This window comes from Panulirus ornatus, chromosome 2 (genome assembly GCF_036320965.1).
Source record: "Panulirus ornatus isolate Po-2019 chromosome 2, ASM3632096v1, whole genome shotgun sequence".
Lineage (NCBI taxonomy): Eukaryota > Metazoa > Arthropoda > Malacostraca > Decapoda > Palinuridae > Panulirus > Panulirus ornatus.
This window is the reverse complement of record NC_092225.1, coordinates 17,764,782-17,790,681: the sequence shown is the minus strand read 5'-3', so window position 1 is coordinate 17,790,681 and position 25,900 is coordinate 17,764,782. Positions and strand designations below refer to the sequence as shown.

Here is a 25,900-nt window from a genome sequence, read left to right as displayed (position 1 = left end):
TCCGCAAAGCTTTTACTACCTCTTCTCTGTTTACCAAATCATTTTTCCTAACCCTCTCACTTTGCACACCACCTCGACCAAAACACCCTATATCTGCCACTCTATCATCAAACACATTCAACAAACCTTCAAAATACTCACTCCATCTCCTTCTCACATCACCACTACTTTTTATCACCTCCCCATTTGCGCCCTTCACTGAAGTTCCCATTTGCTCCCTTGTTTTACGCACTTTATTTACCTCCTTCCAGAACATCTTTTTATTCTCCCTAAAATTTAATGATACTCTCTCACCCCAACTCTCATTTGCCCTCTTTTTCACCTCTTGCACCTTTCTCTTGACCTCCTGTCTCTTTCTTTTATACATCTCCCACTCAATTGCATTTTTTCCCTGCAAAAATCGTCCAAATGCCTCTCTCTTCTCTTTCACTAATAATCTTACTTCTTCATCCCACCACTCACTACCCTTTCTAATCAACCCACCTCCCACTCTTCTCATGCCACAAGCATCTTTTGCACAATCCATCACTGCTTCCCTAAATACATCCCATTCCTCCCCCACTCCCCTTACTTCCATTATTCTCACCTTTTTCCATTCTGTACTCAGTCTCTCCTGGTACTTCCTCACACAAGTCTCCTTCCCAAGCTCACTTACTCTCACCACTCTCTTCACCCCAACATTCACTCTTCTTTTCTGAAAACCCCTGCAAATCTTCACCTTCGCCTCCACAAGATAATGATCAGACATCCCTCCAGTTGCACCTCTCAGCACATTAACATCCAAAAGTCTCTCTTTCGCGCGCCTATCAATTAACACGTAATCCAATAATGCTCTCTGGCCATCTCTCCTACTTACATGTGTATACTTATGTATATCTCGCTTTTTAAACCAGGTATTCCCAATCACCAGTCCTTTTTCAGCACATAAATCTACAAGCTTCTCACCATTTCCATTTACAACACTGAACACCCCATGTATACCAATTATTCCCTCAACTGCCACAAAACTCACCCCTTGAATTCAAATCACCCATCACTATAACCTGGTCTTGTGTATCAAAACCACTAACACACTCATTCAGCTGCTCCCAAAACACTTACCTCTCATGACCTTTCTTCTCATGCCCAGGTGTATATGCACCAATAATCACCCATCTCTCTCCATCCACTTTCAGTTTTACCCTTATCAATCTAGAATTTACTTTCTTACACTCTGTAACATACTCCCATAACTCCTGTTTCAGGAGTAGTGCTACTCCTTCCCTTGCTCTTGTCCTCTCACTAACCCCTAACTTTACTCCCACTTTATTATTATTATTATTATTATTATTATTATTATTATTATTTTTTTTTTTCGCTGTCTCCCGCGTTTGCGAGGTAGCTCAAGGAAACAGACGAAAGAAATGGCCCAACCCACCCCCAAACACATGTATATACATACGTCCACACATGCAAATATACATACCTACACAGCTTTCCATGGTTTACCCCAGACGCTTCACATGCCCTGATTCAATCCACTGACAGCACGTCAACCCCGGTATACCACATCAATCCAATTCACTCTATTCCTTGCCCTCCTTTCACCCTCCTGCATGTTCAGGCCCCGATCACACAAAATCTTTTTCACTCCATCTTTCCACCTCCAATTTGGTCTCCCAAATTCTCCTCGTTCCCTCCAACTCCGACACATATATCCTCTTGGTCAATCTTTCCTCACTCATTCTCTCCATGTGCCCAAACCATTTCAAAACACCCTCTTCTGCTCTCTCAACAATGCTCTTTTTATTTTCACACATCTCTCTTACCCTTACATTACTTACTCGATCAAACCACTTTACACCACACATTGTCCTCAAACATCTCATTTCCAGCACATCCATCCTCCTGCGCACAACTCTATCCATAGCCCACGCCTCGCAACCATACAACATTGTTGGAACTACTATTCCATCAAACATACCCATTTTTGCTTTCCGAGATAATGTTCTCGACTTCCACACATTCTTCAAGGCTCCCAGGATTTTCGCCCCCTCCCCCACCCTATGATCCACTTCTGCTTCCATGGTTCCATCCGCTGCCAGATCCACTCCCAGATATCTAAAACACTTTACTTCCTCCAGTTTTTCTCCATTCAAACTTACCTCCCAATTGACTTGACCCTCAACCCTACTGTACCTAATAACCTTGCTCTTATTCACATTGACTCTTAACTTTCTTCTTTCACACACTTTACCAAACTCAGTCACCAGCTTCTGCAGTTTCTCACATGAATCAGCCACCAGCGCTGTATCATCAGCGAACAACAACTGACTCACTTCCCAAGCTCTCTCATCCCCAACAGACTTCATACTTGCCCCTCTTTCCAAAACTCTTGCATTCACCTCCCTAACAACCCCATCCATAAACAAATTAAACAACCATGGAGACATCACACACCCCTGCCGCAAACCCACATTCACTGAGAACCAATCACTTTCCTCTCTTCCTTCACGTACACATGCCTTACATCCTCGATAAAAACTTTCACTGCTTCTAACAACTTGCCTCCCACACCATATATTCTTAATACCTTCCACAGAGCATCTCTATCAACTCTATCATATGCCTTCTCCAGATCCATAAATGCTACATACAAATCCATTTGCTTTTCTAAGTATTTCTCACATACAAATTTCAAAACAAACGCCTGATCCACACATCCTCTACCACTTCTGAAACCACGCTGCTCTTCCCCAATCTGATGCTCTGTACATGCCTTCACCCTCTCAATCAATACCCTCCCATATAATTTACCATTCCTCGCGTGTCGTAGAAGGCGACTAGAGGGGACGGGAGCGGGGGGCCAGAAATCCTCCCCTCCTTGTATTTTTTTAACTTTCTAAAATGGGAAACAGAAGAAGGCGTCACGCGGGGAGTGCTCATCCTCCTCGAAGGCTCAGACTGGGGTGTCTAAATGTGTGTGGATGTAACCAAGATGTGAAAAAAGGAGAGATTGGTAGTATGTTTGAGGAAAGGAACCTGGATGTTTTGGCCCTGAGTGAAACGAAGCTCAAGGGTAAAGGGGAAGAGTGGTTTGGGTATGTCTTAGGAGTAAAGTCAGGGGTTAATGAGAGGACAAGAGCAAGGGAAGGAGTAGCAGTACTCCTGAAACAGGAGTTGTGGGAGTATGTGATAGAATGTAAGAAAGTAAATTCTCGATTAATATGGGTAAAACTGAAAGTTGATGGAGAGAGATGGGTGATTATTGGTGTATAATGCACCTGGGCATGAGAAGAAAGATCATGAGAGGCAAGTGTTTTGGGAGCAGCTGAATGAGTGTGTCAGTGGTTTTGATGCACGAGACCAGGTTATAGTGATGGGTGATTTGAATGCAAAGGTGAGTAATGTGGCAGTTGAGGGAATAATTGGTATACATGGGGTGTTCAGTGTTGTAAATGGAAATGGTGAAGAGCTTGTAGATTTATGTGCTGAAAAAGGACTGGTGATTGGGAATACCTGGTTTAAAAAGCGAGATATACATAAGTATACGTATGTAAGTAGGAGAGATGGCCAGACAGCGTTATTGGATTACGTGTTAATTGATAGGCGCGCGAGAGAGACTTTTGGATGTTAATGTGCTGAGAGGTGCAACCGGAGGGATGTCTGATCATTATCTTGTGGAGGCTAAGGTGAAGATTTGTATGGGTTTTCAGAAAAGAAGAGTGAATGTTGGGGTGAAGAGGGTGGTGAGAGTAAGTGATCTTGGGAAGGAGACTTGTGTGAGGAAGTACCAGGAGAGACTGAGTACAGAATGGAAAAAGGTGAGAACAATGGAAGTAAGGGGAGTGGGGGAGGAATGGGATGTATTTAGGGAATCAGTGATGGATTGCGCAAAAGATGCTTGTGGCATGAGAAGCGTGGGAGGTGGGTTGATTAGAAAGGGTAGTGATGGTGGGATGAAGAAGTAAGATTATTAGTGAAATAGAAGAGAGAGGCATTTGGACGATTTTTGCAGGGAAAAAATGCAATTGAGTGGGAGATGTATAAAAGAAAGAGACAGGAGGTCAAGAGAAAGGTGCAAGAGGTGAAAAAGAGGGCAAATGAGAGTTGGGGTGAGAGAGTATCATTAAATTTTAGGGAGAATAAAAAGATGTTCTGGAAGGAGGTAAATAATGTGCGTAAGACAAGGAGCAAATGGGAACTTCAGTGAAGGGCACAAATGGGGAGGTGATAACAAGTAGTGGTGATGTGAGAAGGAGATGGAGTGAGTATTTTGAAGGTTTGTTGAATGTGTTTGATGATAGAGTGGCAGATATAGGGTGTTTTGGTCGAGGTGGTGTGCAAAGTGAGAGGGTTAGGGAAAATGATTTGGTAAACAGAGAAGAGGTAGTAAAAGCTTTGAGGAAGATGAAAGCTGGCAAGGCAGCAGGTTTGGATGGTATTGCAGTGGAATTTATTAAAAAAAGGGGGTGACTGTATTATTGACTGGTTGGTAAGGTTATTTAATGTATGTATGACTCATGGTGAGGTGCCTGAGGATTGGCGGAATGCGTGCATAGTGCCATTGTATAAAGGCAAAGGGAATAAGAGTGAGTGCTCAAATTACAGAGGTATAAGTTTGTTGAGTATTCCTGGTAAAATTATTATTATTATTATTATTATTATCATCATTATTATTATCATAGTTATCATTATTATTATTATTATTATTATTATTATTATTATTATTATTATGTGAAGCGTCTGGGGTAAACCATGGAAGGGTCTGTGGGGCCTGGATGTAGACATGTACATACATATTCATTTTTTTTTTTTTTTTTATACTTTGTCGCTGTCTCCCGCGTTTGCGAGGTAGCGCAAGGAAACAGACGAAAGAAATGGCCCAACCCCCCCCATACACATGTATATACATACGTCCACACACTCAAATATACATACCTACACAGCTTTCCATGGTTTACCCCAGACGCTTCACATGCCCTTTATTCAATCCACTGACAGCACGTCAACCCCGGTATACCACATCGCTCCAATTCACTCTATTCCTTGCCCTCCTTTCACCCTCCTGCATGTTCAGGCCCCGATCACACAAAATCTTTTTCACTCCATCTTTCCACCTCCAATTTGGTCTCCCTCTTCTCCTTGCTCCCTCCACCTCCGACACATATATCCTCTTGGTCAATCTTTCCTCACTCATCCTCTCCATGTGCCTAAACCACTTCAAAACACCCTCTTCTGCTCTCTCAACCACGCTCTTTTTATTTCCACACATCTCTCTTACCCTTACGTTACTCACTCGATCAAACCACCTCACACCACACATTGTCCTCAAACATCTCATTTCCAGCACATTCATCCTCCTGCGCACAACTCTATCCATAGCCCACGCCTCGCAACCATACAACATTGTTGGAACCACTATTCCTTCAAACATACCCATTTTTGCTTTCCGAGATAATGTTCTCGACTTCCACACATTCTTCAAGGCCCCCAGAATTTTCGCCCCCTCCCCCACCCTATGATCCACTTCCGCTTCCATGGTTCCATCCGCTGCCAGATCCACTCCCAGATATCTAAAACACTTCACTTCCTCCAGTTTTTCTCCATTCAAACTCACCTCCCAATTGACTTGACCCTCAACCCTACTGTACCTAATAATCCTTGCTCTTATTCACATTTACTCTTAACTTTCTTCTTCCACACACTTTACCAAACTCAGTCACCAGCTCTGCAGTTTCTCACATGAATCAGCCACCAGCGCTGTATCATCAGCGAACAACAACTGACTCACTTCCCAAGCTCTCTCATCCCCACAGACTTCATACTTGCCCCTCTTTCCAAAACTCTTGCATTTACCTCCCTAACAACCCCATCCATAAACAAAATTAAACAACCATGGAGACATCACACACCCCTGCCGCAAACCTACATTCACTGAGAACCAATCACTTTCCTCTCTTCCTACACGTACACATGCCTTACATCCTCGATAAAAACTTTTCACTGCTTCTAACAACTTTCCTCCCACACCATATATTCTTAATACCTTCCACAGAGCATCTCTATCAACTCTTATCATATGCCTTCTCCAGATCCATAAATGCTACATACAAATCCATACAAATACATATTCATATCAATGTATATATACATATACACATGTACATATTCATACTTGCTTGCCTTCATCCATTCCCAGCACTACCCCTCCCCATGTGGAAACAGCATTGCTACCCCTTGTCTCAGCAAGGCAGTGCCAGGAAAACAGACAAAAAAGGCCATACTCAGTCACTAGCTGTCATGTGTAATGCATGGAAGCCACAGCTCCCTATCCATGTGCAGGCCCCACAGACCTTTCCAGGGTTTACCCCAGACGTTTCACATGCCCTGGTTCAGTAGTAGTAGTATTAGCATTAGTATCATTAGTATTAGTATCATCATTATCATTATTTTCTTGGGGCATTGGAGAGAGAATGCTTTGCAATTATTTCCTACATTTCACAGATGTCTAAGCAGGACAATGTAATCACATTTTGAAGGTATAAACTGGAGAAGCCAAGCAAGAATTTTTTTCTTTGAAAGCCTTGTCATGGGCTCCTGATGCTATCTTGTTGAGACAGGAAAAAGCATACTGTTATGAAAAAGAAAATTAGTATAAATTTTTGTTATTACGTACACGATAGATTAATATCAAGGCTGCAACTAAGCATGGCAGCCGTATATCTGCATCACTAATTTTATGTCACCTAAATTATGGGACCAGCAAGTGTAAATCTTAATGCACTAAAGATCCCTTTAACATGCTTTATTCTCCCAGTCATCTTAATGCTCTTGCTCTCTCTTGTATGTAAAACAGCTTCTCATTATTGCTGAAATTAGATATACTTTATCTAATTTTAATGTCGAAAGTTTATAGAATCCTACAAGACCAGAAACCTGAATGCTATACTTACCCATGCACAAACCCATTGTATATGACTTAACAAATGCAGATGGTTCATGAATGAAGAGTCTTCTCAATATCCTAAGCTCCCTTTGGATGTGCCTTTATATTTCATACTTCCTGTATTGTGTTACATACTCTTGGTAGACAGTGCAGTTCTGTGACATGCCCTTTTATGTTTGAGAGAAATGAACCAATCACTTTCCTCTCTTCCTACAAGTACACATGCATTACATCCTCGATAAAAACTTTTCACTGCTTCTAACAACTTGCCTCCCACACCATATATTCTTAATACCTTCCACAGAGCATCTCTATCAACTCTATCATATGCCTTCTCCAGATCCATAAATGCTACATACAAATCCATTTGCTTTTCTAAGTATTTCTCACATACATTCTTCAAAGCAAACACCTGATCCACACATCCTCTACCACTTCTGAAACCACACTGCTCTTCCCCAGTCTGATGCTCTGTACATGCCTTCACCCTCTCAATCAATACCCTCCCATATAATTTACCAGGAATACTCAACAAACTTATACCTCTGTAATTTGAGCACTCCCTCTTATCCCCTTTGCCTTTGTACAATGGCACTATGCACGCATTCCGCCAATCCTCAGGCACCTCACCATGATTCATACATACATTAAATAACCTTATCAACCAGTCAACAATACAGTCACCCCCTTTTTTAATGAATTCCACTGCAATACCATCCAAACCGGCTGCCTTGCCGGCTTTCATCTTCCGCAAAGCTTTTACTACCTCTTCTCTGTTTACCAAATCATTTTTCCTAACCCTCTCACTTTGCACACCACCTCGACCAAAACACCCTATATCTGCCACTCTATCATCAAACACATTCAACAAACCTTCAAAATACTCACTCCATCTCCTTCTCACATCACCACTACTTGTTATCACCTCCCCATTTGCGCCCTTCACTGAAGTTCCCATTTGCTCCCTTGTTTTACGCACTTTATTTACCTCCTTCTAGAACATCTTTTTATTCTCCCTAAAATTTAATGATACTCTCTCACCCCAACTCTCATTTGCCCTCTTTTTCACCTCTTGCACCTTTCTCTTGACCTCCTGTCTCTTTCTTTTATACATCTCCCACTCAATTGCATTTTTTCCCTGCAAAAATCGTCCAAATGCCTCTCTCTTCTCTTTCACTAATAATCTTACTTCTTCATCCCACCACTCACTACCCTTTCTAATCAACCCACCTCCCACTCTTCTCATGCCACAAGCATCTTTTGCACAATTCATCACTGCTTCCCTAAATACATCCCATTCCTCCCCCACTCCCCTTACTTCCATTATTCTCACCTTTTTCCATTCTGTACTCAGTCTCTCCTGGTACTTCCTCAAACAAGTCTCCTTCCCAAGCTCACTTACTCTCACCACCCTCTTCACCCACACATTCACTCTTCTTTTCTGAAAACCCATACAAATCTTCACCTTAGCCTCCACAAGATAATGATCAGACATCCCTCCAGTTGTGCCTCTCAGCACATTAACATCCAAAAGTCATACTGTCTGCCTTTATTTATTCCCATCGCCACCTCGCCACACATGGAATAACAACCCCCTCCCCCCTCATGTGTGCAAGGTAGCGCTAGGAAAAGACAACAAAGGCCCCATTCGTTCACACTCAGTCTGTAGCTGTCATGTAATAATGCACCGAAACCATAGCTCCCATTCCACATCCAGGCCCCACAGAACTTTCCATAGTTCACCCCAGACGCTTCGCAAGCCCTGGTTCAATCCATTGACAGCATGTCGACCCCAGTATACCACATCGTTCCAATTCACTCTATTCTTTGCACGCCTTTCACCCTCCTTCATGTTCAGGCCCCGATCACTCAAAATCTTTTTCACTCCATCTTTCCACCTCCAATTTGGTCTCCCACTTCTCGTCGTTCCCTCCACCTCTGACACATATATCCTCTTGGTCAATCTTTCCTCACTCATTCTCTCCATGTGACCAAACCATTTCAAAACACCCTCTTCTGCTCTCTCAACCAAACTCTTTTTATTTCCACACATCTCTCTTACCCTTACATTACTTTCTCAATCAAACCACCTCACACCACATATTGTCCTCAAACATCTCATTTCCAGCACATCCACCATCCTGCGCACAACTCTATCCATAGCCCACGCCTCACAACCATACAACATTGTTGGAACCACTATTCCTTCAAACATACCCATTTTTGCTTTCCAAGATAATGTTCTCGACTTCCAAACATTCTTCAAGGCTCCCAGAATTTTCGCCCCCTCCCCACCGTATGATTCACTTCCGCTTCCATGGTTCCATCCGCTGCCAGATCCACTCCCAGATATCTAAAACACTTCATTTCCTCCAGTTTTTCTCCATTCAAACTTACCTCCCAATTTACTTGACCCTCAACCCTACTGTACCTAATAACCTTGCTCTTATTCACATTTACTCTTAACTTACTTCTTTCACACACTTTACCAAACTCAGTCACCAGCTTCTGCAGTTTCTCACATGAATCAGCCACCAGCGCTGTATCATCAGCAAACAACAACTGACTCACTTCCCAAGCTCTCTCATCCACAACAGACTGCATACTTGCCCCTTTCCAAAACTCTTGCATTCACCTCCCTAACAACCCCATCCATAAACAAATTAAACAACCATGGAGACATCACACACCCCTGCCGCAAACCTACATTCACTGAGAACCAATCACTTTCCTCTCTTCCTACACGTACTCATGCCTTACATCCTCAATAAAAACTTTTCACTGCTTCTAACAACTTGCCTCCCACATCATATATTCTTAGTACCTTCCACAGAGCATCTCTATCAACTCTATCATATGCCTTCTCCAGATCCATAAATGCTACATACAAATCCATTTGCTTTTCTAAGTATTTCTCACATACATTCTTCAAAGCAAACACCTGATCCACACATCCTTTACCACTTGTGAAACCACACTGTTCTTCCCCAATCTGATGCTCTGTACATCCCTTCACCCTCTCAATGAGTACCCTCCCATATAATTTACCAGGAATACTCAACAAACTTAACAAACTTATACCTCTGTAATTTGAGCACTCACTCTTATCCCTTTTGCCTTTGTACAATGGCACTATGCAAGCATTTCGCCAATCCTCAGGCACCTCGCCATGAATCATACATACATTAAATAACCTTACCAACCAGTCAACAATACAGTCTCCCCCTTTTTTAATAAATTCCACTGCAATACCATCCAAACCTGCTGCCTTGCCAGCTTTCATCTTCCTCAAAGCTTTTACTACCTCTTCTCTGTTTACCAAATCATTTTCCCTAACCCTCTCACTTTGCACACCACCTCTACCAAAGCACCCTATATCTGCCACTCTATCATCAAACACATTCAACAAACCTTGAAAATACTCACTCCATCTCCTTCTCACATCACCACTACTTGTTATCACCTCCCCATTAGCCCCCTTCACTGAAGTTCCCATTTACTCCCTTGTGTTACGCACTTTATTTACCTCCTTCCAAAACATCTTTTTATTCTCCCTAAAATCTAAAGATACTCTCTCACCCCAACTCTCATTTGCCCTCTTTTTCACCTCTTGCACCTTTCTCTTGACCTCCTGCCTCTTTCTTTTATACATCTCCCACTCATTTGCATTTTTTCCCTGCAAAAATCGTCCAAATGCCTCTCTCTTCTCTTTCACTAATAATCTTACTTCTTCATCCCACCACTCTACCCTTTCTAATCAACCCACCTCCCACGCTTCTCATGCCACAAGCATCTTTTGCGCTAGCCATCACTGCTTCCCTAAATACATCCCATTCCTCCCCCACTCCCCTTACCTCCTGTGTTCTCGCCTTTTTCCATTCTGTACTCAGTCTCTCCTGGCACTTCCTCACACAAGTCTCCTTCCCAAGCTCACTTACTCTCACCACTCTCTTCACCCCAACATTCTCTCTTCTTTTCTGAAAACCCCTGCAAATCTTCACCTTCGCCTCCACAAGATAATGATCAGACATCCCTCCAGTTGCACCTCTCAGCACATAAACATCCAAAAGTCTCTCTTTCGCGCGCCTATCAATTAACACGTAATCCAATAACGCTCTCTGGCCATCTCTCCTACTTACATGTGTATACTTATGTATATCTCGCTTTTTAAACCAGGTATTCCCAATCACCAGTCCTTTTTCAGCACATAAATCTACAAGCTTCTCACCATTTCCATTTACAACACTGAACACCCCATGTATACCAATTATTCCCTCAACTGCCACAAAACTCACCTTTGAATTCAAATCACCCATCACTATAACCTGGTCTTGTGTATCAAAACCACTAACACACTCATTCAGCTGCTCCCAAAACACTTACCTCTCATGACCTTTCTTCTCATGCCCAGGTGTATATGCACCAATAATCACCCATCTCTCTCCATCCACTTTCAGTTTTACCCTTATCAATCTAGAATTTACTTTCTTACACTCTGTAACATACTCCCATAACTCCTGTTTCAGGAGCAGTGCTACTCCTTCCCTTGCTCTTGTCCTCTCACTAACCCCTGACTTTACTCCCACTTTATTATTATTATTATTATTATTATTATTATTTTTTTTTTTTTTTTTTTTCGCTGTCTCCCGCGTTTGCGAGGTAGCTCAAGGAAACAGACGAAAGAAATGGCCCAACCCACCCCCAAACACATGTATATACATACGTACACACATGCAAATATACATACCTACACAGCTTTCCATGGTTTACCCCAGACGCTTCACATGCCCTGATTCAATCCACTGACAGCACGTCAACCCCGGTATACCACATCAATCCAATTCACTCTATTCCTTGCCCTCCTTTCACCCTCCTGCATGTTCAGGCCCCGATCACACAAAATCTTTTTCACTCCATCTTTCCACCTCCAATTTGGTCTCCCACTTCTCCTCGTTCCCTCCAACTCCGACACATATATCCTCTTGGTCAATCTTTCCTCACTCATTCTCTCCATGTGCCCAAACCATTTCAAAACACCCTCTTCTGCTCTCTCAACCATGCTCTTTTTATTTTCACACATCTCTCTTACCCTTACATTACTTACTCGATCAAACCACTTTACACCACACATTGTCCTCAAACATCTCATTTCCAGCACATCCATCCTCCTGCACACAACTCTATCCATAGCCCACGCCTCGCAACCATACAACATTGTTGGAACTACTATTCCATCAAACATACCCATTTTTGCTTTCCGAGATAATGTTCTCGACTTCCACACATTCTTCAAGGCTCCCAGGATTTTCGCCCCCTCCCCCACCCTATGATCCACTTCTGCTTCCATGGTTCCATCCGCTGCCAGATCCACTCCTAGATATCTAAAACACTTTACTTCCTCCAGTTTTTCTCCATTCAAACTTACCTCCCAATTGACTTGACCCTCAACCCTACTGTACCTAATAACCTTGCTCTTATTCACATTGACTCTTAACTTTCTTCTTTCACACACTTTACCAAACTCAGTCACCAGCTTCTGCAGTTTCTCACATGAATCAGCCACCAGCGCTGTATTATCAGCGAACAACAACTGACTCACTTCCCAAGCTCTCTCATCCCCAACAGACTTCATACTTGCCCCTCTTTCCAAAACTCTTGCATTCACCTCCCTAACAACCCCATCCATAAACAAATTAAACAACCATGGAGACATCACACACCCCTGCCGCAAACCCACATTCACTGAGAACCAATCACTTTCCTCTCTTCCTTCACGTACACATGCCTTACATCCTCGATAAAAACTTTTCACTGCTTCTAACAACTTGCCTCCCACACCATATATTCTTAATACCTTCCACAGAGCATCTCTATCAACTCTATCATATGCCTTCTCCAGATCCATAAATGCTACATACATATCCATTTGCTTTTCTAAGTATTTCTCACATACAAATTTCAAAGCAAACGCCTGATCCACACATCCTCTACCACTTCTGAAACCACGCTGCTCTTCCCCAATCTGATGCTCTGTACATGCCTTCACCCTCTCAATCAATACCCTCCCATATAATTTACCATTCCTCGCGTGTCGTAGAAGGCGACTAGAGGGGACGGGAGCTGGGGGCCAGAAATCCTCCCCTCCTTGTATTTTTTTAACTTTCTAAAATGGGAAACAGAAGAAGGCGTCACGCGGGGAGTGCTCATCCTCCTCGAAGGCTCAGACTGGGGTGTCTAAATGTGTGTGGATGTAACCAAGATGTGAAAAAAGGAGAGATAGGTAGTATATTTGAGGAAAGGAACCTGGATGTTTTGGCCCTGAGTGAAACGAAGCTCAAGGGTAAAGGGGAAGAGTGGTTTGGGTATGTCTTGGGAGTAAAGTCAGGGGTTAGTGAGAGGACAAGAGCAAGGGAAGGAGTAGCAGTACTCCTGAAACAGGAGTTGTGGGAGTATGTGATAAAATGTAAGAAAGTAAATTCTCGATTAATATGGGTAAAACTGAAAGTTGATGGAGAGAGATGGGTGATTATTGGTGTATATGCACCTGGGCATGAGAAGAAAGATCATGAGAGGCAAGTGTTTTGGGAGCAGCTGAATGAGTGTGTTAGTGGTTTTGATGCACGAGACCAGGTTATAGTGATGGGTGATTTGAATGCAAAGGTGAGTAATGTGGCAGTTGAGGGAATAATTGGTATACATGGGGTGTTCAGTGTTGTAAATGGAAATGGTGAAGAGCTTGTAGATTTATGTGCTGAAAAAGGACTGGTGATTGGGAATACCTGGTTTAAAAAGCAAGATATACATAAGTATACGTATGTAAGTAGGAGAGATGGCCAGACAGCGTTATTGGATTACGTGTTAATTGATAGGCACGCGAGAGAGACTTTTGGATGTTAATGTGCTGAGAGGTGCAACCGGAGGGATGTCTGATCATTATCTTGTGGAGGCTAAGGTGAAGATTTGTATGGGTTTTCAGAAAAGAAGAGTGAATGTTGGGGTGAAGAGGGTGGTGAGAGTAAGTGATCTTGGGAAGGAGACTTGTGTGAGGAAGTACCAGGAGAGACTGAGTACAGAATGGAAAAAGGTGAGAATAATGGAAGTAAGGGGAGTGGGGGAGGAATGGGATGTATTTAGGGAATCAGTGATGGATTGCGCAAAAGATGCTTGTGGCATGAGAAGCGTGGGAGGTGGGTTGATTAGAAAGGGTAGTGAATGGTGGGATGAAGAAGTAAGATTATTAGTGAAAGAGAAGAGAGAGGCATTTGGACGATTTTTGCAGGGAAAAAATGCAATTGAGTGGGAGATGTATAAAAGAAAGAGACAGGAGGTCAAGAGAAAGGTGCAAGAGGTGAAAAAGAGGGCAAATGAGAGTTGGGGTGAGAGAGTATCATTAAATTTTAGGGAGAATAAAAAGATGTTCTGGAAGGAGGTAAATAAAGTGCGTAAGACAAGGGAGCAAATGGGAACTTCAGTGAAGGGCACAAATGGGGAGGTGATAACAAGTAGTGGTGATGTGAGAAGGAGATGGAGTGAGTATTTTGAAGGTTTGTTGAATGTGTTTGATGATAGAGTGGCAGATATAGAGTGTTTTGGTCGAGGTGGTGTGCAAAGTAAGAGGGTTAGGGAAAATGATTTGGTAAACAGAGAAGAGGTAGTAAAAGCTTTGTGGAAGATGAAAGCCGGCAAGGCAGCAGGTTTGGATGGTATTGCAGTGGAATTTATTAAAAAAAGGGGGTGACTGTATTATTGACTGGTTGGTAAGGTTATTTAATGTATGTATGACTCATGGTGAGGTGCCTGAGGATTGGCGGAATGCGTGCATAGTGCCATTGTATAAAGGCAAAGGCGATAAGAGTGAGTGCTCAAATTACAGAGGTATAAGTTTGTTGAGTATTCCTGGTAAAATTATTATTATTATTATTATTATTATCATCATTATTATTATCATAGTTATCATTAGTATTATTATTATTATTATTATTATTAATATTATGTGAAGCGTCTGGGGTAAACCATGGAAGGGTCTGTGGGGCCTGGATGTAGACATGTACATACATATTCATTTTTTTTTTTTTTTTTATACTTTGTCGCTGTCTCCCGCGTTTGCGAGGTAGCGCAAGGAAACAGACGAAAGAAATGGCCCAACCCCCCCCCATACACATGTATATACATACGTCCACACACTCAAATATACATACCTACACAGCTTTCCATGGTTTACCCCAGACGCTTCACATGCCTTGATTCAATCCACTGACAGCACGTCAACCCCGGTATACCACATCGCTCCAATTCACTCTATTCCTTGCCCTCCTTTCACCCTCCTGCATGTTCAGGCCCCGATCACACAAAATCTTTTTCACTCCATCTTTCCACCTCCAATTTGGTCTCCCTCTTCTCCTTGCTCCCTCCACCTCCGACACATATATCCTCTTGGTCAATCTTTCCTCACTCATCCTCTCCATGTGCCCTAACCACTTCAAAACACCCTCTTCTGCTCTCTCAACCACGCTCTTTTTATTTCCACACATCTCTCTTACCCTTACGTTACTCACTCGATCAAACCACCTCACACCACACATTGTCCTCAAACATCTCATTTCCAGCACATTCATCCTCCTGCGCACAACTCTATCCATAGCCCACGCCTCGCAACCATACAACATTGTTGGAACCACTATTCCTTCAAACATACCCATTTTTGCTTTCCGAGATAATGTTCTCGACTTCCACACATTCTTCAAGGCCCCCAGAATTTTCGCCCCCTCCCCCACCCTATGATCCACTTCCGCTTCCATGGTTCCATCCGCTGCCAGATCCACTCCCAGATATCTAAAACACTTCACTTCCTCCAGTTTTTCTCCATTCAAACTCACCTCCCAATTGACTTGACCCTCAACCCTACTGTACCTAATAATCTTGCTCTTATTCACATTTACTCTTAACTTTCTTCTTCCACACACTTTACCAAACTCAGTCACCAGCTTCTGCAGTTTCTCACATGAATCAGCCACCAGCGCTGTATCATCAGCGAACAACAACTGACTCACTTCCCAAGCTCTCTCATCCCCAACAGACTTCATACTTGCCCCTCTTTCCAAAACTCTTGCATTTACCTCCCTAACAACCCCATCCATAAACAAATTAAACAACCATGGAGACATCACACACCCCTGCCGCAAACCTACATTCACTGAGAACCAATCACTTTCCTCTCTTCCTACACGTACACATGCCTTACATCCTCGATAAAAACTTTTCACTGCTTCTAACAACTTTCCTCCCACACCATATATTCTTAATACCTTCCACAGAGCATCTCTATCAACTCTATCATATGCCTTCTCCAGATCCATAAATGCTACATACAAATCCATACAAATACATATTCATATCAATGTATATATACATATACACATGTACATATTCATACTTGCTTGCCTTCATCCATTCCCAGCACTACCCCTCCCCATGTGGAAACAGCATTGCTACCCCCTGTCTCAGCAAGGCAGTGCCAGGAAAACAGACAAAAAAGGCCATACTCAGTCACTAGCTGTCATGTGTAATGCACGGAAGCCACAGCTCCCTATCCATGTGCAGGCCCCACAGACCTTTCCAGGGTTTACCCCAGACGTTTCACATGCCCTGGTTCAGTAGTAGTAGTATTAGCATTAGTATCATTAGTATTAGTATCATCATTATCATTATTTTCTTGGGGCATTGGAGAGAGAATGCTTTGCAATTATTTCCTACATTTCACAGATGTCTAAGCAGGACAATGTAATCACATTTTGAAGGTATAAACTGGAGAAGCCAAGCAAGAATTTTTTTCTTTGAAAGCCTTGTCATGGGCTCCTGATGCTATCTTGTTGAGACAGGAAAAAGCATACTGTTATGAAAAAGAAAATTAGTATAATTTTTGTTATTACGTACACGATAGATTAATATCAAGGCTGCAACTAAGCATGGCAGCCGTATATGCTGCATCACTAATTTTATGTCACCTAAATTATGGGACCAGCAAGTGTAAATCTTAATGCACTAAAGATCCCTTTAACATGCTTTATTCTCCCAGTCATCTTAATGCTCTTGCTCTCTCTTGTATGTAAAACAGCTTCTCATTATTGCTGAAATTAGATATACTTTATCTAATTTTAATGTCGAAAGTTTATAGAATCCTACAAGACCAGAAACCTGAATGCTATTACTTACCCATGCACAAACCCATTGTATATGACTTAACAAATGCAGATGGTTCATGAATGAAGAGTCTTCTCAATATCCTAAGCTCCCTTTGGATGTGCCTTTATATTTCATACTTCCTGTATTGTGTTACATACTCTTGGTAGACAGTGCAGTTCTGTGACATGCCCTTTTATGTTTGAGAGAAATGAACCATGATGTAGACCCAATGCCTAACACATTTGCCATTTTAGATGTACAGAATTGCTTTATGAATTGTACTTCCAGCTTCATTATGCATGTTTGTTTTGAAAAAGACAGCAGAAGATTTCCGCAAATGGAAACTGGAATGATATGGCCCAACTAGGATCATTCTCTTATTGTATGAAGTGATTACATGGAATACTAAAATTGTTATTGGATTTTCAATTCCTCATTCTGGGAAATACAGTGTTAAGTAAGAAAAGCTGATGATAAAGCCATGCATGATCAGGTTTGCAGTGTATCATGTTGAGATACAGGACATCCATTAAATCTTCAAGATTGAGATAAAACAATGAAAGCATATGAAGCTTAAACAATGTTGCACAGATTGCTAGCTCCCTACTTCATCTCTTCAGACTCTGCCACCCCCTCATCCATTCATGACTCATATGGCAGGTTACAAATTAAAATTATTGCAAGGTATCCATTGTTTTATATATTGTATATGAGTTTTGTGTCTGTATACGTGATGTACCAATGTGAATTTTGGATTGTAAGAGGTATGCCTGAAACATAACTTGACCTAGCTTTTGCTTTGCATGGATTTGCTTTTCATGGCCTTTCTCAAAGCGCATTCCCTATGCAAAGTGAAAATAGGGGTTATTTTGATTTTGGAGAGGAGTCCACATGATCTTACCCTATTTGTATGCACAAGAACTGCAAGCACATTAGATGAACTTCCATAAGACTTCAAGGAGCATGAGAATTGGAAAGGAATAGAATTTACATGAGTTGTACCAAATACAGAGGGGCATATTTTATATGTGAACCAATTTTGTAGAACTGGGATCCCAACCCCACAGGCAGAAAAAAAAGGGCAGGTAAGCCTATTTCCCCGAGGTAGACTAAATGTCATTTCACCTAGTGACAAGTTTTAAGCAGGATGTAAAAATGAGATTCATTTGTGGTCAACTTTAGCTGACTTACTTACATACATTTATGTATAGGTGATTACTCAATGTATATGAAGGTTACATTGTCATTGAAGTAAAAGATTTTTCATTTATTGATGACTTCCCACAGTGGCTTGCTGGCTCTTATGACACCAAGTGTGGAAGCTTGGACAGAATGGGGTATGACACAGATTGGAGGTAAAGAGTCATGTAGAATGGAGAGAGCAATCTACTATTTTGGGGAAAGAAGGACCCTGTCAGAAAGTATGAAGTGTAACAATTACTCTGCCAAAGTAAGTATATTATTTCATTTCTTCTACACTATATCAGCAAATGCATGACAAATCATTTTCAGAAGTACTTCTTAGCATTCTGTTATGTTTGATATCCACAATCAGCTGGTTTGTATCCAATGCTTTTGCACAGAGTGTTTACTGATATGCTAACTTTACCACATGACTGTTTTAACAAAGTGGCAGAAAAACCCTCCAAACCCAAATTCAGGATGACTAGGATTGGAAATTAGGTCAAATCTCAGAGTAAAGTATTAATACCAGCATAGATGAGATGAGAGTGATTATTAGAGCTAGAGTTCTTTGACAGAATTAAGGAGGATATTCCTATTATAGTTGTAAAAAAAAAAAGAGATCAAACTCAATAAAGTCATAAAGTCTAGACTAATCTGTCCAGAGAGGTACACAGCCGCAAGGAGAGGAGAAGGAAGATAAAGGGAGAGTGGAGGGACCTCTTGGGAAGAGAAAACATCAACTTCCAGGAAATGTCATTGTATGGCCTATCAGACAATGTATGATTGAGAGAATTATTATTGGAAAGACAAACATGGTAGCTCTGGTAATTTACAATACCACAGGAAATATCAGTAATTCAGAGGAACAATGAAGGAACAAGCAGGATGATGAAAGGAGGAGAGAGACACTCATTCTTCAAGGATGGTAAAGCCTTGATTATGGGGGATTTCATCTACATGAAAAAAGAGAAGGAGAATTTTAGGTCTTCATGGAAAGAAGGAGTGATGGAGGCACAAGTTCCTGAAATGTACATACATCGGAGAATATCTTGTATCACCACATCACTGAGCTCAGAAGAGTCAGAGGGACCAATACGCCATCACCACTAGACCTTATCTTATACTTGATTACATGAAAATGGAAAGCATCAGATATGAAACATCAGCACTAAAAGCGATCACATAATGCTGGATTTTGAATATATAGATTAAGAATACACATATGAGGGATCAGAAAAAAAGCCTGATTCAATGAGAACTATGCAGAAATAGATCATTTCTGCAAGATTATATATTGGGATCATGAATCCTATAACTATAGTATAGAACACTGCTTTAGAGGATTCATTGAAATCTTTAAGGCAAGGTTACCATTAGCTTCTAATGAGGAGGAAATGACATCGAAGAGAGATATAGTTGAGTAAAAGAAGTTCTATTGTAAAAGAGCTCAGCGATTTACTGTGGAGGGGTTACAGAAGTCACAGTAGCCAGCCACTTTTTGACATTGTATAAAATGGCACAGAATGTATACTAAAAACTAAGAAGGGAGGAACAGAGTCCTTTAAAAGAATATTATGGACATTACTAAAGAAAACCCAAAATTTTCTCATGAATTTATCAGGAGTAAATTTCTTGTCATGGAGCAGCTGATTAGGCTGAGGAATTCACAGGGAAGAATTATTTAAGATGATCTAGAAATTTATTAGTGTAGGAGTGTTTTTATACTGGAGGACACCATAGCCCAAACACTAATATGATGGGACAGGTGAGGTCTTTAAAGCAGTGGAGAAAATGGATGACTACTTTATTGAGACACAACAGTAATTCATGGAAAGGAGGGCTTGTGTAACAACTTTCCTAGCCTTCTGTGATAGAGTATGCTCAGTTTTAGACAAGAGAGAGAAGGATGACCGTACTGTGTTTCTGGACTGCCAGAAATCACTGGACACTGTGCCATGTAGGAGGTTGCTGAAGAGCAGGAGTGAGGGGTAGACTTCTGCATTGGATAGATTACGTAAGTGGAAGTTAACAGAGGATCATCACTATGGCTTTCACAAGTTGAGATTTACGCAATATCCTTTCCCTTGCAACTAATGTTTGGTCACCCTGTTTGAGAGACATCAGGAATTACATGCTGTATCCTTCAATATGGAGCGGGTGGCTGGAAATCCTCCCCTTTCGTTTTTTTTTTTTTTTTTTTAATTTTCCAAAAGAAGGAACAGAGAAGGGGGCCAGGTGAGGATATCCCCTCTAAGGCCCAGTCCTCTGTTCTTAATGCTACCTCACTAATGTGGGAAATGGCGAATAGTATGAAAAGAAAAAGAAAGATCCTTCAATATATCATATGCTTTTTACAGGGAATGGTATTAGGGTATGACCTCCATTGTCCCCTCTTTGGCATATTTCCCTCACTTATTTCTCTCATCTAGTTTCCTCTATGGCAAGTGTATTATGAGGTAGTTGATTGATCAGTCTTCCCTCTCTCTTCATCAACAGCAGTGGCCCTCAAAAGTTCTTTCTTATATCTTATGTTGTCTCTTATGTTCTTCCTGCTTTTTATCAGAAATATCCTTTCTTCATGACTAAATGCATTCCTGTACTAAATGACTTCATTGAAATCCACTCCATTTTTTTCTTGCTCTGTCTAGATCTTATCTAGTTACAACTGTCTATGTGTACTTTGATTTGGACAGAATATCTCAATAGGATAGGTGCAAGCTACTTAAAGGATATTATACCCAGTTTAGTTAGGTCAGATTTTAGAAGTCCAACTTTTATTTTCTTGTATATATTTTGTTTTCACAAATAAGTACAATATCAGCCTGAGAAATTTACCTTACTCAACCTTAGAAAAGTGTAATCAAGCATTTTTTAAGTGATTGCTGCTGGTGGAATGGTGTTCTGAAAACTATATTTAATCTATATGATTTTCATTGATATTTTTGCAATGCCCCATTTATTTTTATATAATCAGGCACTTGTTTGCTGCTAAATAATGGAAGGCTGTATGTTTTGTTATAATAGATAGATAGTTTGTACAGGGATGCAATGCATAACTACATATTAGTACATGTAGTATTATAGTGTTAATGAACAAAGACACCATAGATTAATTTACTTGTACTTTTATAGTTTTGGGCCGAGAGATTACAGGATACCAATGCAATGCTGGTTGCAGTTGAAATGAACATAAATGCACAAGAGTGTGGTATGAATTCTGAACTACCCAGCATTCACCCAAGACGATTAACAGTGTTAGAACCCTGCACATATCAGGACAGGTTCAGAAAACGACCTACAAGCTGCCTTGCAAATAACTCAACGGTTAGTGTGTTGCAGTTTTTTCTCGTCTCTTTTCTGTGTTCTAATTCTTAAAGTTACTGGTTAATGTGTGACTTCTGGTGACAGGTGGACATTGGATGGATGGACAGATAGACAGACAGAGACTTCTTGATGATGATGGACAAAGCAGACCTTCAATGTTGATTGCAGTATGCCCGCAAAACAACAAAGATGATGAGAAACAAAATAAAAATTAACAAATCAAGAGGCTACATAGGTCCACAGAAAAAGGGTCATGTGTGGCTTGTATGACAGAGTAAGCTCTGGTTTAGATAAAACAAAGGGTGGGTTCATTATTTTGTTGACTAAGAGAAGACATTTTAAACTATCCCATACATGAGGTTATGAGTGAAATAGGTCTTGTCACATGCATAAAGATTGGAGTCCTTTGGTTAATAAAGAAATATTTGAGTAGAAGGGAAGGTTCGTTTTTGTGGCTGTTCAAAGTAACCACTGATTTTTTGCCTCAAGGATTGAAATGATTTGCATGCTTGTGGGTGTTGTTAAAATCCTGCAAGATGTGTGGAAGGACCATAAATGGTAGGCAGCCAATGACCAGTAATATCAGTACTACCTGTGTATCGGGAGGGCTAGTGACGGCTGCTTAGTGAGCCAGTGCTTCATTGGTTGTCATGTTGCACTTCTGTGAACCAGTTATCAGTCTTTCTTTAAACTTCACCCACATGTGAACTGCTGTCCATAGACATGCAATCTCTCTTTGTCATCATGACACTTGACAACACTTAACTGCAACAGCCATTCTTCATAACTATAGATCTTCATGCACTGAGCACTATGTGCTTACCCTGCCTCTTGGCAAAATGGTAGGAGCGATAGATAGAGGTACTAGGTAGGTACAGTTAGGCAGGAGCATTAGGTAGAAACATAAGAGGTAGTAGTAGTTAGGTACCTTTAGGCAGGAGCATTAGGTAGACACGTTAGAGGTAGTAGTAAGTAGGAACATTAAGTACTAGTGGTTAGTAAGAACATTTGGTTGATGCCTCTACAAATATTTCATTAGAGTTGCCCTCTTCCATTTGCTTGTTAAGGGTGAAGCACTAAAGGTTATGAAGCAGTATTGGAGTTCTGTAGGTATGGAGACTATTGCCTTGGCCACCCTTTGAGGGAGTTCCAGGTGGAAACGGGCATCAGAGATATAGATAAATAGATAGATATATATAATTGCATTATCTCACAGTAAGACATAGACAAGCTGCAAAGTGGGTGAAGTATATTACTAATGAAGTTCAGCCTGACCAAGTGGAAAATACTGGTAAGAGGACTCAATGAAAGGAGGTCTAGTTATGAATGTCATAAACCTAAATGTGAAAGGACATGGGAGGTGGCATAAGGCACACCCTTTCACAGAAGTGAAGTATCTATTGTTTGATATTAGAATTACGTTTAAGTACATTGATATGTAGATATTCAGTAAATTTGTACGTCTTAAGTTTGGTTAATGCACATGCAGAAGCATAAAAATGAAATATAGAATTGAAAGGCAACAGACATGTGTTACCAGAAACAAAGGAGTAAAGTCACTGGTAGATGTTAGAACCAATATTTTTTGCCCACAGTGTAGAAGAGAAGGACAGGGGCAGACGCAGCTTTCAAGTTTCTGAATTGATTATACTGACAGTATTGAGAGTAAACAAGTTTAAGTCAACAAGGATTGGTTAACAAGAAGTCACAGAAAGTAGAATAAAGAACACATTAGGAAGGATGTAAAGAAGGACCTCTGTAGCAAGAGAGTGGGGATGAATGGCTTAACCCAAATGATGAGATTGTGAATGTAGATGATGAACAACTGCAAAAGTTGTATGATATTAAAAGATTTTAAGAAATGGAGTCCTTTGAATGTATAGCTCACTCTCAGTATAGTGTTGTACAGTTAGGTAAAAAGAAAAGTGATGAAAACACTCAGACAGAAAACTTTTTTGCAGACAAACTGTCACTCAAACTTATGTTTTGAGAGCTTTTTCTGTTAAGACTGAATGCTTTTAAGGTAACAGTATTGAAAACTTAATGCTTTTGGGGTAATGGTACTGAGGTGTATCAACAAATTCTATATCCACAAGTTTTCTGGATGATCTCAGAAATATGGATTTTTCTTGAGTTCCAAAATGCCTGAGATAAAGGAAAGGAGACTATTTTACCTTCTGTGAAAAATTTAGAGCACTGTGCTGCAAGACATGTTCAGGGAACGTGTTCCACTGGCATCAAGCAAAACTTCTCTAAATCATACCAGTTTTAGGTGTAAGAAATGAATCAACATGGTGAAGTTGATCTGGACCGCATGGATAATAGCCACATATCTTTACCATTGGACCATGACTTTTACCTGGGTAGAGAGGCTGCCTTTTTGAAGTTAGTTAACCACAACTGCTAACATATGACACTGTGACTGTACCCAATAATTGCTGCCCAGAGACATTATGAATAGAACCATATATGAAACAAAATGTTCACTAAGCATGACTAACAAAGTAAAAACACCATAAGCAACAATTCTGCATTGATGAATATGCCAAGGAAAAGGAAGGAGTAAAAGGCTTACCACCTTTATACAAACTTGGATTGCTTATGCCCCTCACACATATTATATTGTACCTTAATTGGAGGAAATGACTCAGCATTTCTCCCAACACCTGAAGTAGCATTGAGGAAAAAATTCTTTATTAATTGAAGATAAGAGGTGACAGATGTCTTTGACAGACATAAAAGGGTATAACACCAAGATACATGCCAGAGGCTGTTGCTGAAGGAAAACCTCATATAGGGATGAGGGAGTAATTGCATATATTCTTAGTATGAGGAGAGAATTCTACATTATGGGACCCTATCTTTTGAGCTGACTTTACCATCAAGTAGTTTTGTAGATATTTATATGTTGCTGACATTTATTATCTCATAACTTGATGTATTCTGACCATTTACAATCTTTACACATAGATGGTACTTCATCATGTCCTTTCTATCCCCCAGTTTGCCGAATTTTACTATGACCTCTGAATACTCTGTCACTGTATCTCATGAAGAACTGTTCACTCATTGTAGTTCAACTGATTAAGAAACTTGAAGGCAGTACACAAGTCACCCCTTTTTTCTTCTCGGCCTTTCTTTGTACCTTTGCTCTTTAAATTCAGATACCATTGTAATTGCCCTTCTCCATGTTTTTGCAATTAAATTTTTGGGCTTCTTTAGGTACATTGACCAGACTTTGGAAGTATAATGCCAGTTTTGATTCAATCATATTGTCATACATAACAATTGACAACAGTGAACTCACACTTCATTCTTTATAATTCTACATTTTCTTGTGGTAAGTGCTGTGTGCTACCCCTGCCTTCTGGCAAATGGTGGGAGCAATAGAAAGAATTAGTAGGTAGGAACATGTATGTAGGAGCATTTGGTAGAGGTAGTAAGTAGGAACATTAGACTGACACTTTAGGTAGAAGTAGTCAGTTGGAACATTAGTTAGGAACCTTTGCAAACATTGCACTAGACTTGTCCTATGCCAGTGGCCTGTTGAGGGCGAGGCATTAAAGACTAAGAAATGGCACCAGAGTTCACTAATTTTGGAGACTCTATAGCCATGGCCACCCCCTTGAGGGAGTTCCAGAGAGGAACAGGCATCAGAGATACAGATAGATATATTGATAGATAGAATAGTTTACCAAACATTTCCATATTAATTAATTTAGATGTAATTCAAATACAGGTACACCACTGAATTTCTGGCAGCTGATAGTTCAGCACCTCCTTTAGTCTGGACAAAATTACATGAGGGAACTTGAAATTACTGCGGCCACCAGACTAGTTTACTCGGTGGCCACAGATGGCGGTGTGTGTAGGGTGTGCTTATTTACATTCTTTACACTGCATTTGGTGGTGATACCACAATTCTGTGAGACTCTTAGCTTATTTTGCTTAAATCTAACCCAAGCTGTGGCTTCTAAGACATGGAGAGTGTCACTCGTGGTGTCAAACGTAAACACCAGTCCATATCAATCCAAGATAAAGTAGAACTGTTGAAAAAAATGGACTGTGATGCTTCAGTGCTTAAGATGTGTGACATCTAAAGTATTGGTTCATCAACTGTTTATGATATAAAGAAGCAAAGGGAGAAAATATTGAATTTCTATACAGAGCGATTCCAAGAAGCAACTAACGATTAGAAAAACTGTGAAAGATGGTATAAGAGTACTGAGCACAGTCAAGTGATGATGGAATGGTTTTGGCAGTGTCAGAGTGATAGAGTGG

At 40.8% G+C, this 25,900-nt stretch overlaps 1 protein-coding gene across 1 annotated transcript in view; it reads left to right on the top strand.

Annotated features, from left to right (window-relative positions):
- The window catches only part of LOC139753761 (voltage-dependent calcium channel subunit alpha-2/delta-1-like), a 256,887-nt gene that overhangs the window by 219,276 nt on the left and 11,711 nt on the right, over nucleotides 1-25,900 (top strand). The window contains exons 21-22 of the mRNA XM_071670590.1: nucleotides 18,398-18,560; nucleotides 21,428-21,619. Of these exons, the coding sequence (XP_071526691.1) occupies nucleotides 18,398-18,560; nucleotides 21,428-21,619 (355 nt within the window). The remainder of the gene's footprint in view (nucleotides 1-18,397; nucleotides 18,561-21,427; nucleotides 21,620-25,900) is intronic.